The sequence below is a fragment of the Halichoeres trimaculatus genome, unplaced genomic scaffold (genome assembly GCF_033239565.1).
Source record: "Halichoeres trimaculatus isolate MK-OKI-2021-1 unplaced genomic scaffold, fHalTri1.1 fHalTri1_scaffold_12, whole genome shotgun sequence".
Classification (NCBI taxonomy): domain Eukaryota; kingdom Metazoa; phylum Chordata; class Actinopteri; order Labriformes; family Labridae; genus Halichoeres; species Halichoeres trimaculatus.
Genome location: NW_027437190.1, coordinates 23,505,495 through 23,520,024, shown reverse-complemented (window position 1 = coordinate 23,520,024; position 14,530 = coordinate 23,505,495). Strand labels below are relative to the sequence as shown.

The 14,530-nt window shown below is 41.9% G+C and overlaps 1 protein-coding gene across 1 annotated transcript; it reads left to right on the top strand.

Moving 5' to 3' along the window:
* Positions 1–156: 156 nt before the first annotated feature.
* On the top strand, positions 157–11,786 carry shisa7a (shisa family member 7a). Its single transcript, XM_074683849.1, has 6 exons — positions 157–973; positions 3,042–5,434; positions 6,260–6,414; positions 6,882–6,947; positions 7,186–7,371; positions 7,552–11,786. Exons 2-6 carry the CDS (start codon positions 4,674–4,676, stop codon positions 8,559–8,561), a joined length of 2,178 nt encoding a protein of 725 aa, XP_074539950.1. The 5' UTR covers positions 157–973; positions 3,042–4,673; the 3' UTR covers positions 8,562–11,786.
* The last annotated feature ends 2,744 nt before the right edge of the window (positions 11,787–14,530 follow it).

Sequence of the window (14,530 nt, the reverse complement as noted above, 5' to 3'; positions counted from 1 at the left end):
GCTGTGGCAACCATGTCTCTCTTTTTCTCTCTCCCTCACACACATACAAAGAAAGAAAACACATACACACACATTTTGCATCCTGAAGGTTTTTCTTTCTGAATTTACCGGCTGCTTTCATTCCATTCTCCCCCATACATTTTATAGCTTGTTTGTTTCATCCCTGCCTGTTACTTTCTGCAGGAACAATGCAAGCAGATCCCTAATCGATATAAAGGTAGATTTTGATTTTGTTTTTTTTTGCTGGAGTCAGTGAATTGGAAGCCTCCAGGGTCATTCAATTAAAGAGGGGAGTGAATTGAAGGGGAAAACACATGAACGCCACCAGTTGAATGGGCTTAATGACCAGCATCATCATCATCAACAGCAGCGCGAGCTGAGAGTCTCATCAGCACCAGACTGAGCGACCAATCACAGCGCTCCCCCACCGGCGGACCTCCGTCAGGCCAGTCGCAGTTAGGCGGTGTAACCTATATCTCGCTTGGAAATTATGAAGGCAGCCAGCTTCTGTCAGTTCTAGGAGGAAAGTTCATTTAGGGAGATTTTTTCTATTCTTTTTGACGCTTGACGCATATTGATTTTCGGTTTTGTTTCCAGGATAGTTCCTTTATAACTTATACTGTTCAAGAATTTTCCTTTGTATTGAATTATTTAATTGCCACATGTTTCAGAAAATAACAGAACATCTTGTTATGGACACTGACTTGCAAGGTCTGCTACTCGCGTATTTTTTCTTTCTTTTCTGTCGCAATAATGGATTAACAGAATCCGGATGGAGACAAACCAACAAAGGCGATTGAGATCTTCACTTTACTGAAGAAAAAAAGCATTTTAAACAAGTGGAAGATCCGGCAACAGTTCATGCTTTCCTGATCATCCTCTGTTTCAATAACAGGCTGCCATCTGAGAGAGATCCAGTGCGCAAGCTCTCCCAGCGCTCCTCTCCAGCATCAAACCCCAGAGCAACGCACAGGTAAGGCACGACATTATGCACCTTTCATAAATGCAACATAAGGAACGCAATTACGGGAAAAAACATTTCGTACCTTCATTGTGTGTTTGTGTCTGCGTGGAAATTGACTTTGGCGTCTCTGTGGACGCATCAGCTGCACCGTAGGGTCTTAGACAAAACATTTGAAAGAAAGCTGCGCCACAGAAAAACATCTTCACACGGGCTGTGTGCGCCACTGACATGTTTTTCACCACTTAAACGCTTTGACCGACAACTGCCTGCATATTGGGATGTAAAGAACATACTGATATTAACACATACACAAACCAACACATCCAGCCGGACTACACACACACACACACACACACACACACACACACACACACACACACACACACACACACACACACACACACACACACCGGCACGGATACACCCACGCACTTTTAGCCTACTGATACATGCAAGTCATGTCCATAACCTGCATGCTCCTTCCTTACAACTTATTAACCTAATGAATAAAAGAGTCTGAAGAGTCTTATTGATAATTATGACGCGAAGTCATTGCGCAGCATTTTTTCTAACTGAAAAAAAAACAAAGCAAGCGCTGTCTTTTTCTGCTAAATATCATTTTATTGACATGACTTTAAAGACGCGTCTTTCCTAACTGATTCTCGTCACAGTGCGTGTTTTGCAGAAGCCTTTCTGAAGAAAAAGAAGCCATTTTGTTTCATTTCCAACAAACACCTGTTGAAATTGTTGCACGCTCAGACCGTCTGCACAGCTGTTCGGCTTCCTGCAAGAAGGAAGGGGGGAAAGTGAGGGTGCCGCTTGCTTCATTTGCTTTGAAACGATTGCTCGAGTCTGTGGAAACGTTTGTTCTCGCTCCAGTGGCCACGTAACTCAGGGACGCATCTTCACAGCTCTGAATGTGTGCCCTTCACCCTTTGGTTCCCAGCACCCCCCCCCCCCCCCCCCCCCCCCCCCCCCTCGCTCTCTGCTGCATTGCCTCAACAGCACTGTATAGAGATCCCTAAAGGAAAACATGCGCTTCTTTTGTATGTTGAGTCACTTTGCTTGAAATGTTGTGTATCAGTTTAGTCACGGGGGGAGCAAAGCTCTACATTTTCAAATCTTTTCCAAGCATTTCAAATGCCAATTCTTTTTTGTTGTTGAAATCAATTTATACATACAGATATATCATGAAGTGTTTTGCATATTTGTGTGCAGAATCTTCAACAGGAAAAGAGCAGAAATTTGGCAAAGGAAGTTGGAAGGAAGCTCATAGCATCAGTGTCATTTTTTTTTTTCTTCTTCTTCTTCTTTTTTTTTTCCACCAAGAGACATTCAGCAGATGTGACTTTGAAATCTGGTTGGTCTAATGGGTGTAGATTTGATTCTGCCTCCCTTCTCTTTCACTGCCTCTTTCACTCACACACAGCCAGAGCTGCAGTGCTATTCTGAGAGAGTTAGCTGCCTCAACCCACGCACAGAATCTGAGAAAGAGAGAGAAAGGCAGAAAGGGGGAGAAAAGAGGAGAAGGAGGGAGCAAGGAGAGAACTTAAGGTTTAAAGAGTGCATACTACAGTCTCTCACATGCAACATTTTACATGCATGCAAATAATTTTTCAGTTCAGCCTGTCCTCATTTAACTGATCAAACAGCAGCTGATTAATAGTCTTGATTAGCACTCGTCTTGTGTGTGGCATTGACTGTGTTTGCAGCTCTCTTTGGTGGTGCTGTTTGTGTGATGTTGTATTGGTAAGTGCTGGGAGAAATGTACTTGATTCTGTGCCACCCACACGCCGCCCTCCCACTCACGGTCGTCTCTGCACATCTATACCTCTGGCTCTTCCCCGCTCGCCACAATCTCTTTTTTGCTCATTTAAATCCCTACCCTGCATTTATCCCTCTGCCTGCTCTCTTTCTCGTGTCCCTCCTGCAACCAAACAGACACACTAACACACAATTTGCCTCACAGAGTACACATGTGTCAATTAATAAAAACGTCTACACATGTGTGCTTTTAATGTGCACGCACTGAGGTTGTAGAGCTGGCTTCTCATCATGTTTTTCGTCTGTGTTGCAGTGGACTTTCCAGGTTTGACTATTGCCGAGCAAACCCCGAAGACCATTCTGGAAATCAAGCAGAGCATCTAGATTCATCAGAGGAGCAATCTTTCCTTTTCTAGAACATTACTCAGTGCTTTGTCTCCCTCGTTTTCCCTCTGCTGAACCCTCCCCAGAAGGTCAGAGGAGCATGTAACTGAAACAAGCGAAGCCCTCAGTGATTTCAGTGTTCTGTCTCCCCCCCATCTGTGCCTACATTCTCTGCCACAGATAGGGACGTTTTTGATAATTACATGTAATTATAATTTCTGTGGGAGACAGATCTGCTTCTGTCTATTATTGCCAACACCTCCAACACAATAACTTCACACATTTACATATTTCTCAACAAAAGTGATATTCTTTGAACCTCTGAGACTAATCAGGAATAATTTTACTTAGGGAGACATGTCACAGGGAGAAGCCTTTCAGTTCACGTCTAATTAGAGCTACATTTGAATGACGGGGGCAACTTTTTGTGCCTAAAAGCTCAATACAGACCATTTAAAATTGTTCAAATTTGCCTCTTTTTGGTTTGTGCTTACTCCTGATTTTTCCGCTGTTTTTTCTCTCCTCGCACTTAAGCCGAGCCTCCCTCATTAACACCCCCAACTCAATCGCAGAAACAGCCTGTGCCAGTCGTGTCCTGATGCACAATAATCCAACAGAAAACATAGAGACATAGAGATCAAGAAATATGTGGTGTTTCTATAGATGTGACGAGTGCCTATGACAGGTTAACATGAAGCCACAGAGAAATTTGGCATTATTAGCAGACAGATTTCAATAAAGATGCTGTCTCTATATGTCATTTGAATGTTTACGATGCCAGAAAGCATCAATCAATAGAATTTAAGATTACAGACATGATTCGCTTAATCTTTAAATAAGTGCCAATTTTGACGGTGCCATACATAAAGAGCCGTCCAGGAATGAACCAACCAGATCAAACTGTTTACATTTGATAAAACACAGGCCATATCCTACTGTTAAAGTGCCATGATCAGCACAGGAATGTACAGGACTGCCATAGTTAATAAAAACACTGTCAGAGCCTAATTGTGCTGGCCTTTGTCATACAAAAACATAATTTACTCTGCATTAAGTCAGATTTTTGGTCTTTTGTGCAGGTGGACATTTAGGACAAGGCATTTAGGACTAAAAGCATGAAGATTGTTGTTTTCAGTTTGTCCTTTTTGCAAAGATGCACAGTGTTCTAGACTTGAGAGGTGTTTTTGGAGGGCAGAAGAAGAAGTCATTACGCATTCAGAGTTCCTCTCTAGCAGTAAATTAAAATCATTTTAACACCATTATCATCAATTATTGAAAACCTGCCAAGGGATTCAGATGGTGTTGGTCCTTGTCTTTTTTACTGTTCCTGTGCTTTTCTAATATTACACCCTGCAGATACAGTTTCTGAGAACACAAGCTTCAGATTTGATCATCCTACATACAGTAGGTGAATGAGACTGTACGTCATCAGATTACGGCAGGTCGTACATGCTACTTGAATATTTCACATGGCATTTTAGTGGGTTAAACTGCAAAGCGTATACCTTATTGTAACTGCATTGACTCAACAACAGAAAATAGATCTCTTAGTCATGTAAAAATGACGCCCACCACCAATCTCAGAGTCTTCGCTGTTTCCTTACTCTCCCTCCTTACGGCCCCCCTCGCCACTGCTGTGGAGACCTCTCCATCCCCCCAGCATGTAGACCACTCAGGGTGGCTGTCCACTGAGCAGCCTCAGACCAACCCCAGCCCCTCTCAGCTGCTCCTCGCCATGCAAGCCAACATCAGACCTGCTGCTTTGCAAGGCCGCAAGGAAACCCCAGAGAAACTTCCAGAAACCTCAGAGGGAGTTCTAGAGACACCTCCGAGACCTCTCCCCCAGGTCATGTTCCCCAAAAATGTGACATCCTCTGAGGCCCTCGCTCCTCCATTAGGTGCGGCCCAGGTGGCGCCCATTCGACCCCGATTGATGGATGTATGGATGGATGTATGTCGGGGTTATTATGACGTCATGGGACACTTTGACAGCGCTTTCAACTGCTCCAAAGACACCTTCATCTTCTGCTGTGGAACCTGCCACTACCGCTTCTGCTGTCCAGAGCGAAGCCGGCAGCTGGACCAGGACAGCTGCAAAAACTACGACTCCCCAGACTGGGCCAAGCCGCAGACGGACTCCATGATCATCTCAGAGGAACTGGGCCCTGACCCAGACGTTGATCCCCTGAAGCAGCAGAGCCACAACACAGGCTTTATCATCGGCGGGGTGGTCATATTCATGGTGGCAGTTGCTGTGGGCATCAAGGTGGCCTTCAACAAGGTGCAGCAGGAAGCCAATCAAAGAGACCTCAACATGCCCAGGTGAGGGTTTTCCTTTTGTCACGTCTCACTGCTGGAATCATAACTTCACTCCATGATTTGTTACTTCATCCCATGTATGAATGCTGTAATCAAATTGGGTTTTCAGGCCTCCATGAATGGCCCAGATTCATCATCCTGGCCTCAGAATAATGTCATTAGTCATCCTCTGAAACATATTTGATCTTCGTCAAGTGGCTTCTGTGGAATTCACGGCTGTTTTGATTTCTCTGGTCTTTTTATCTTGTTGACGGCTGGTAGTCTTTGCAACAAAGATTGTGTTTTAATTTTGCCTTTTATTCTAGCTTTTGGCTGTGTTAATGCTCTTTCTTGGACTACAATGTTTGGTTAAGGCTACAGTTACTGAGTGTTTATGGCTTCTGAAAGAATGCAGATAAACATGTATTTTAAATTATTGTAGCTACATCTAATTTTAATTGATAGGAAGTTGAAATTAAAAGTGAGTGTGGCTGATTCTTTTACATTTCCAACACAGTAGAATAATTTACAGTAATGTCTCATTGGCCTTTATGCTTCACATTAACAAATAAAATGATTGATGTGTTTCCTATGAAATATAAATCAATCAGCTTAAAAAATAATACACAATAAAGTATTATCATTATGACAAATAAAGAAATCATCACAAAATTGCTAGTCATTGGCCAAAGGCTGCTTAGCATAATGACTTAAGGTGCCAGACGTGTTTGTCACTTAAAATTCTATGTGATAGTCTGTCATTACCCAATAGTTCCCTCACATTTTTCTTATTATCTTGCTTATTCCCTTTTCCTTTTCCCTTTTTCCTCGTGTTTGTGGCACCATCAGAGCCTTGGTGGACATGCTGCGGCACCAGTCGAGCCCGGTCCAGCAGGACGAGAGAAACAACAGCGTGGCTCTGACTGTAGGCGACGGAACGGGCACACTGGGGAGAGCTCCAAAAAATCTGTACGCCCCAGGCCTGCCCAGCAAGGACAACAGATGTGAGCGTCTCAGGCTTTTATTGCGTTGGTGAATAGCAGACTCAGAGGCACAATCAGAGCTTTTGTAACTGCATCCTCTGTATGCCGAGGCACATCGTATTTGTCACGTCTGCATGTAAAAACAGGGTTTTTCTTCTGATTCCCACCCCCAAGATGTCTTTGTAACCGTGTGGCATTATGGGAGAAAATACTCAGTGGTGGTGTGCAACAAAATTTTGATTTTTGTATCTGAAATTTTTCCTTATTGGCTGGAAATGCAGTTCTTCTTATATCATTAAGATTTCAATTGAAGATTTGAATAATTCAAAAGATGGTGGAAGTTGGTGGTATACAAACATGAATCATTTATGCTGAAAGTGTTTTGTAAGATGATCTGATTTTAACTTTTGTTTTATGTGAAAATAATTTCCTGGGAAGGTTATTACATACAGTCTGAGTGGACTAACTTATACTTTTTTGACTTGCAGTGGGAAATTTGCAACACAATTTTATCCACTCATCTGGCACCAGCCCCAAACACACTGCAACTATTGGTAAGACAGTCCATATGTGACTACCACATGCTTTGTTTACTTTATTTATTCTGGTAGAGTAAACTCATTTTTCCAGCTGTTATACTGATTTTAGGGTTTTCTTTGTAAGTGTCAGCTTGTTAAATTGCCTGTTATGGCAAATGCTGGCACATTCACACACTTTCATGTGCAGCATGCAATATTCAAAGGAGCAAATTTCATTTAACACATGGTTGTTTTCTCCCCATGGTCTCTGCAGAGCGCACGCCTCGAATGAACAATGCTCAGCTGGCGGCTGGAGGCACCCTGCTCTCCAGTAAACACAACAACACCAAATCCCAGCCCTCCTTCCACCACTCCCTGCACAACCTGGCTCAGCTGCCGCCCTCCTATGAGAGTGCCACCAAGCCAGAGCTCAACAGATACTCCTCACTCAAACGTCTTGGTGAGTACCTGCATGTTTGAGAAATGTCTGCCCCTCACTCTGCCTCTGCAGCTGCTCCATGAGCACTGAAACTCGGTGACACTCTTGACACTGCGGCATAGAGTGCAGGATGCGTCATTATGTGCTGATGCTGTTTGCTGTGGTGATAAACAATTCAGAGAAATTTTCTTTGGCTTTCAGAGAAAGGTCTCGATGAGTACTCTTCCGGTTACTGCACCACTAAGCGCCGGCCTCACACAGCCCAGCCGGCCCTCCAGTCCTCCCAGCACCATCTCCACTGGGGGGGAGACTACACACTCAGTGGGAGAGGAACCCTTCCACGGCATGCAGCTCGTCCCTGGATCCCTCCACCGCCTTCTGGCATGCCTGCCTCGCCCACTCCCAATCCTTACCCTCTGGATCCCCCCGAGCCGCAGTACAACCCCAACTACGACACTCTGTCCAAGCCCCCGAGGAAAGTCAAGTCATCAGACCAGCTGCTCAACATGGGTGATGTTCCCGGGAACACAGGGACGCTGTCCAGGCTGTCAAAGAACCAGCAGCACCAGTACTACAAAGCCATGGCTGCCTCTAATAAGAACTCCAACACGCAGACGCTAACCAGGAAGACCCAGGACAGGAGAGAGGACAGGCAGGACAGGCAGGACAGGCAGGACAGGCAGGACAGGCAGGACAGGAGAGAGGAGAGGCAGGAAAGGAAGGAGAGGCAGGAAAGGGAGGACCGACTCCTCATGTCACCTGACCATTTGGAGGACAGGATGGGAGTCAGTGGTATTGGGGTGGTGGATCCATACGCCCACACACCAGGAGGGATCGTCCCCACGCTGCCTCGCCAGCAGAAGGCCCAGTCCCAACAAAACGTGTGTGCCACGCCCTCCCTCGACCGGCACCACATGATTAAGATGAACTCTCACCCCACGTCTGGGCGGGAGCAGGAGAGAAACCCGGGAATGACGGGGCACATGAGTGGGGGCATGGGCTGGGCAGGGGAGCAACCCGCACAAGGGGTAGTCATGGGTACAGGAACACTAGGGGGCCATAGTGCCAGGAGGATGGCTTTTGCAACTAAGAGGCAGAACACCATTGAGCAGCTACATTTCATACCAGGAGGGGGAGGTGGGGGGACAGGAGGAAGTGGAGGAGGGAGTCAGGGGATCAGGACGGGGAGTAAAAATGAGGTGACGGTGTGAGGTTAGTGCCTAAAATAGAGTTTACTCTCATTATAGATATAGGGATAGATCACCCTTCTGCATTTAGCTATTAGATATATGACTAAAGATAAAACTAGCAGTACAAAGTATAGTAACAGTATAATGTGCTTAGGCTATTCAAATTAATGTTATCTTGTTATTAAATAGCTTGAATATTATACTCAAAGAAAATCCAGGCGGGATTATCTGTTCCAGTTATGTGATAGCCTACATCAGCCATATTTTGTAAGACAGTTTGCCATATTGCCATAAACAGCAGTGCCATTACTCGCAGAAAGACTGACTCGGAGGGTGAAACAAAACCAATAGAAGTGTCGTTCATGATTTTGTTCTTTCTATGTTTTTCCAAAAAGCACTCAGGAGCCATATTAGATAGGATTAAGATGATATATAGATATATAGATGTATATATTAAGAAAAAAGTTTAACAAGAGGAGGGCATTGTGGGATATTGTATCAGAATCAAACAGCGATTTGAGCAAACTACCTGCTGGACTGTCAGCCTGACGTATTAAACTGACTCTCACATTGCAGAGCTTGATGGACCCGATGAAACTGCATGAACCGTGTGCCTGATGACGGTTTTTGGAAGATCTGAAACTCTCATTCACCAACCTCATGCTCTCACAGAGAGGCAGAACTGTTTTCTATTGCTTCTCGTTTGTATGAGTGAACAAAGTGGGGGCTGTTTTCTGACTGGGACTCAGCAGCCTGACACCATTGGCAGGACTCCGCGCCCGATTTAAACTTGGGGACGTACCCACATTACCGATCTGACGCCTGGGTTGCCTAGTTTTCCATGTGACCTTAGATAAAACTCCCACAGGGACTCTCTCTCTGATCACTGCTACACCACAGAAGTGTTAACTGCTGTTAGATTACATTTTAGATTCTTTTCCCTAGCGATCCTATCTTTAGATCAGGACCTAACTGTTAGATCAATGGGCTACCAAATAAAATAGAGCCATCTGTTCTTAAGAAGTCTTGACATTACCATAGATTCGTCAAGAGCTAACAGAACAGACCTGTGTGTTCAGTTTACCAATAAAAGGGCAACTTTCTTAAATGTAGGCTGTGCACAGAGAGCTAAAGGTTTTCTACAGAGCACAAATGAATAGACCGTGACGCAGAGGTTGCACTTACACAACTGTCCTTCAGAAGCCATTTATGGAAATACAAAGAAAATACCACAGAGGAAGCTGGTCTGACAATCACCATTTTCTTAATCTCTCCAGGTGACAAATCACACAAGTCTGTGATACTTTGTACAGTCAAAGAAGTCGGCTTCAGAGAAAGCCAAAAACAACAAAAAAAACAACCACCTCTGAGTCTGGAGACCCGAGGCCTCCTCTCGCCTGGCTCCACACCCCATGAAAGACTCAGATGGTTAGGAAGCCCTGCCCGTCCTCAAGACGAAGATCTTGCTGTATCATATCGCACTTCAGCCAGTATGAGAAAAAAAAACACAGAAAAGTGAAAAAAAAAATCTTCATCAATAACAATGCTTATCAATACTAAGGGCTATCCTATCCTATACTGTAGTATGTGATATCTGTGGTCCATATACAATGCTATCTCTTTCTCTTGATTTTGTGTTGATATTGTCATGATGTATTAAGTATTAACGTGTACAAAAAACAAAGAGCAATTTAAGCACAGTTCAAAGAGAAACACAGAGACAAAACTTTGCACAAATCTTTCCCCTGATATTTGCACCAGATACAAATATGCTTTGTATCGTGTCCTCAAGGTTTACATTCTGTACGAGCACAGCTGGAAGTGTGACCGATCAATTGGAGGCAGAGTATCCAGAGAGGATTTTTTTTAAATCAGCAGAGGGAAATTAAAGAAGGATTTTGTCACTGCTGTTTTTTGTTCAGTCATGTGAAAGGATACAGAGATAAAAAACGGACGAACTGAAATTTTATTCGGACAATCTTCCTATACACAGTGCTAAATGTAGTTGTTCTGAATATGATGGAGTGTTATTATTAATAATTATTATAACTGTTATGGTTATTATTAACAATTATCTTATGATGTGATGTTCTTTTACTTGGTGGGATTTAAGTGTTTATTGTTTTTAGATAATTAGCATTCTCATGACTGGTTGTTTTTTTCATACATCTGGTCATAAATTCGAGTTTTTCAAACATTCAGAAATCTTGATGCATGCCAGCTCCATTTCAACAAGAGGCATTTACAGTCCACCTGGATTTTTAAGGTCACCCATGCTTAGATATGGCCGATTTCCCAGCTGTACGTACTGTGCCTAGACATCGGCCTTATGACGTCTTGATCTCAAGTGATTACTTTGGTTTCCACTCGGGTACAAAACCATCTATTGAAAAAATCTTCAGCCTTCTAAATGTATGTGAAGATGATGGTGTTACAATGAAAGATAGATGTGATTGGGACGGGCTTGATGTTGTTAAAGCCAGTGACCCAATAACTTACTGAGGGATGTAAAATCAGCCCTTGATGCCATAATGCGTGTGTGTTGGGATGAATGTTGGAGAGACACAGAGGTGTGATGGAAACCTGAGCACAGTGTCTCTTTCAGGGAAATAGGACAGGTGACATACAGTAGTATTAGATTTTTTTAATAGAGCCACAAAAGGTCTGTAGCAAAGTCTGTAAAATCTCACAAGCCATATCCATTGATTCTCATGATCACAATTTTATAAATGGTTACTCTAATTTGTGCAAGTATTGTATTTTGTATAGCTAGTACAATCAGAATATTTTGAGTGACATTAATTTGAGGATTCAACAAATGACGTGTTAGTATTTAATGAACTGTACAGTGCCAAACTCATAACATTTTGTTGTCTTTCTATTGTCCGAGCTCCCCTAAGAGTCGAAAGGGGTAAATTCTTTTTCACAGCTCAGAACTAACACACAGGCAAGTAAGCTACAAAGCTAGGTGTCAGACAGAAATGAATGAATATGGTGTATGTCTTTACCATTATGAATTCATTTGGAGAGAGAGAAAGAGAGAAAGAGGATGGTTATTGGCCACCTAAAATGTGAAGATTTATGACGAGTATATTATGTGGACAGGGACCGTGTCCACAACAGAAATTTATTTTCATGCCTATAAATTTCAAAACGACCCTTTTGTTATTGTTTAATGCATTGATCCCCTTGGATACAACAGTGACTTAAACAAAGAGTTTGTATAATAAAGTTGGTGGAAAATGTTTGGTCTCTCCTCATGGAGCGTGATGTTTCTTGCATCAGTGTTCTTGACTTCTCACCATGAAATTCTCATTTATTTTTTTCATATTACTTCTACCTGAGCGAAACACCTAAAACCTCTGCAACCATGCCGACTCCTCTTCTCCCCTGGTTTTTATTTTACAAATACACACATTTTTCTCTATGGGAGAAGCAAATGAAATGTTACTACTTTGTTAACTAGCTCTTTGCTGTCTGCGTTGTCCTATCTACTCAAGAGCAGTTAGTATTTTACAAAGATGCACACTGCTTTTCAAACAAATCTTCAGTTAGTTTTAAATAAAGCTGGGTAAGAACGTCTGATCTATATCTGAAATAAGTTTCTTTATGTGACATCAGGGTAGGACATCAGGGTAGTCCAGCTAAAATATGGAGTTTTATTTTTACAAAAAAAGTCAATAGTAAGTGTTGAATAATCAGTACTATATCTCAATATATTGCTGTATCGATATTTTTTCACACCTTTAATACATACACACACAAGCTAAATAAACCAATGCAGTCAAGTGTCAAATTTGTCTACAAATGTAAAAATATATACATGATAACAAAGACAAAATGAGTCTGAGTTTCATCACAGATGCATAAGGAAAGGAAGGAGGAGAAAAGGCTTTTTGCTGTTTGTTTTATTTTATTCAGGGTGGGTTATTTTGTTATAAATTTATGTATAAAATTTAATCTCTAAAGTTAAACATTTGTTTAACGTTTAGAAATGTCTCAGAAACACCCTCATTCACATGTTTAATAAACTACCAATCTATGGCAAATGTTCTTTATGCACATGCACATAGGACTGGCAAATGATTGCAACATTTTTAGTTTTGTTGTGTCAGTTGATCTAAGAGTGTGCCATATTTTCTAAAACGTAACATATCTTCTATATGTTTAAACCTTATTCTAAAACCAGATAGTGTTTTCTTTGAATACATTCAGTGTGATATGTGCAATATTCACCTTTAACCTGTGACATACTAAAGAAGCTCAGACTGTAGAAGTTTCCCAAAATTGCATTGAAGAATAATCAACTTTACTATAGACAGACACTATTTCACCCACCCTTTTAAGTTTTACTGTGTTCATTGTCACAGATTTGTACAACAAAAATAAATCATCAGCTCAGACATGGCCTGAAGCAGGAGAACTACATTTCCTCACCCTATTAAAATAGTGACATAACTCTTTTTTTTTTTTTCTTTTCTTTCTTTCTTTCTTTTTTTTTTTTTGGGGGGGGGGGGGGGGGGGGGGGGGGCATAAAAAAACTTTACTAAATACAGAACATATATTATTTATTTATCATTCCAATCAAAAAGGCCTTCACAGTGGATGACTGTAGACATGCATAGAACATTGTGTGTTATTCATGTAACATTAAAGAATAAAGTGACATAGGGGCATTTTTGTAACATTCTAGTGGGACTTAGGCTACTTGAAACCTGGATTAAACTGCCCTTTCATTCCATAGTGCAAACTCAAAACTGAAATTATCCTGAGTTAAATTGAACAAATGTCAGGTAAATCAAACTGGTCAGGAGGCAGTCCCCTTCCTCTCTTCTCCAAGTCTTCTTTGCTGGGGGTTTTATTGAACTTAACCCATTTTCAACACCCAGTTTTGACAACTTTTTCAACCCTGAGCGTTTATTGTCCCTAATTCCATAAAGCAAACTCAAAACTTAAATAACTCCAACCTAGATTGAACAAATATCAGGTCAATCGTATGCTTAGTAGGCATGCTCATACATCTCTGACCAAAAAGCAAAAACATTTCTTTAATTTTAAAACTGCACAGCACATGTCACCCTGCTGTTAATCTCTCTTAATTGGCTTCCAGTGGCAGCTCCAATAAAACTCAAAGCTCTTCTTCTGGCTTACAAAACATTGACAAGAAACTCCTTTACGCCCACTGTGCTCTGCTTGTGAAAAACACCTGGTGCTTTCTGCCCTGCGCGGCTCTAAATCTCTAGCCAGATTCTTCTCCTCTGTTGTGCCCAAGCGGTGGAATGAATTACCTAACTCTATATGTCCCTTTCTACTTTTAAGAGATGTCTGAAGACTCATCTATTCAAGGAACACTAAAGCTGACCCTTCTTCTCTTTGTCCTCAGGGGTAGAAAAAGTCAGAGGGTCTAAGATCCAGCTCTTAGTGAATTTTCAACATGAATTACTGAATGTTGTTGAAGGCAGAAATATGTTGATGCAGCAACTAGCTGTGATTTGTTGGCTCGATTATTGTACAAAAGAAAAAAAAAGTTCTTCCACTTGATGGCAGCACCTGCAGCCAAATAACTTTAAACACTTTGTCACACTAATTAGGTTTTCCCTTCTGTCTACTAAATTCTTGCTTGTCTTCTAAATTGCTTTGAACAAAAGTGTCCACTAAATGAAACTGTAGAACTGTAGAAAACCTTGGGGGTTTAACTGCCTTTTGCTCATTTATGTTTGGTTACAGAAATATGTGGGCTAGCAAGGAATAGATATAGCAAGCTAGAAGTAGCTAAATTTGTAACTAATGATAACTTGTGAGATTTAGACTTATTTACTACACAACATTATACTCTAGCCTTTATGATAGTGAACCTAATCACTCACCAGCTGAAAATGTGATTCAAGAACCATGTTTACAGCTTCTTCTGCTCTAGAGACTCTGTTTCTTCTTGAAGAAGCCGCCATCATGAAAACTTGATAAATTACCCAAATCACACTCTTTATCCT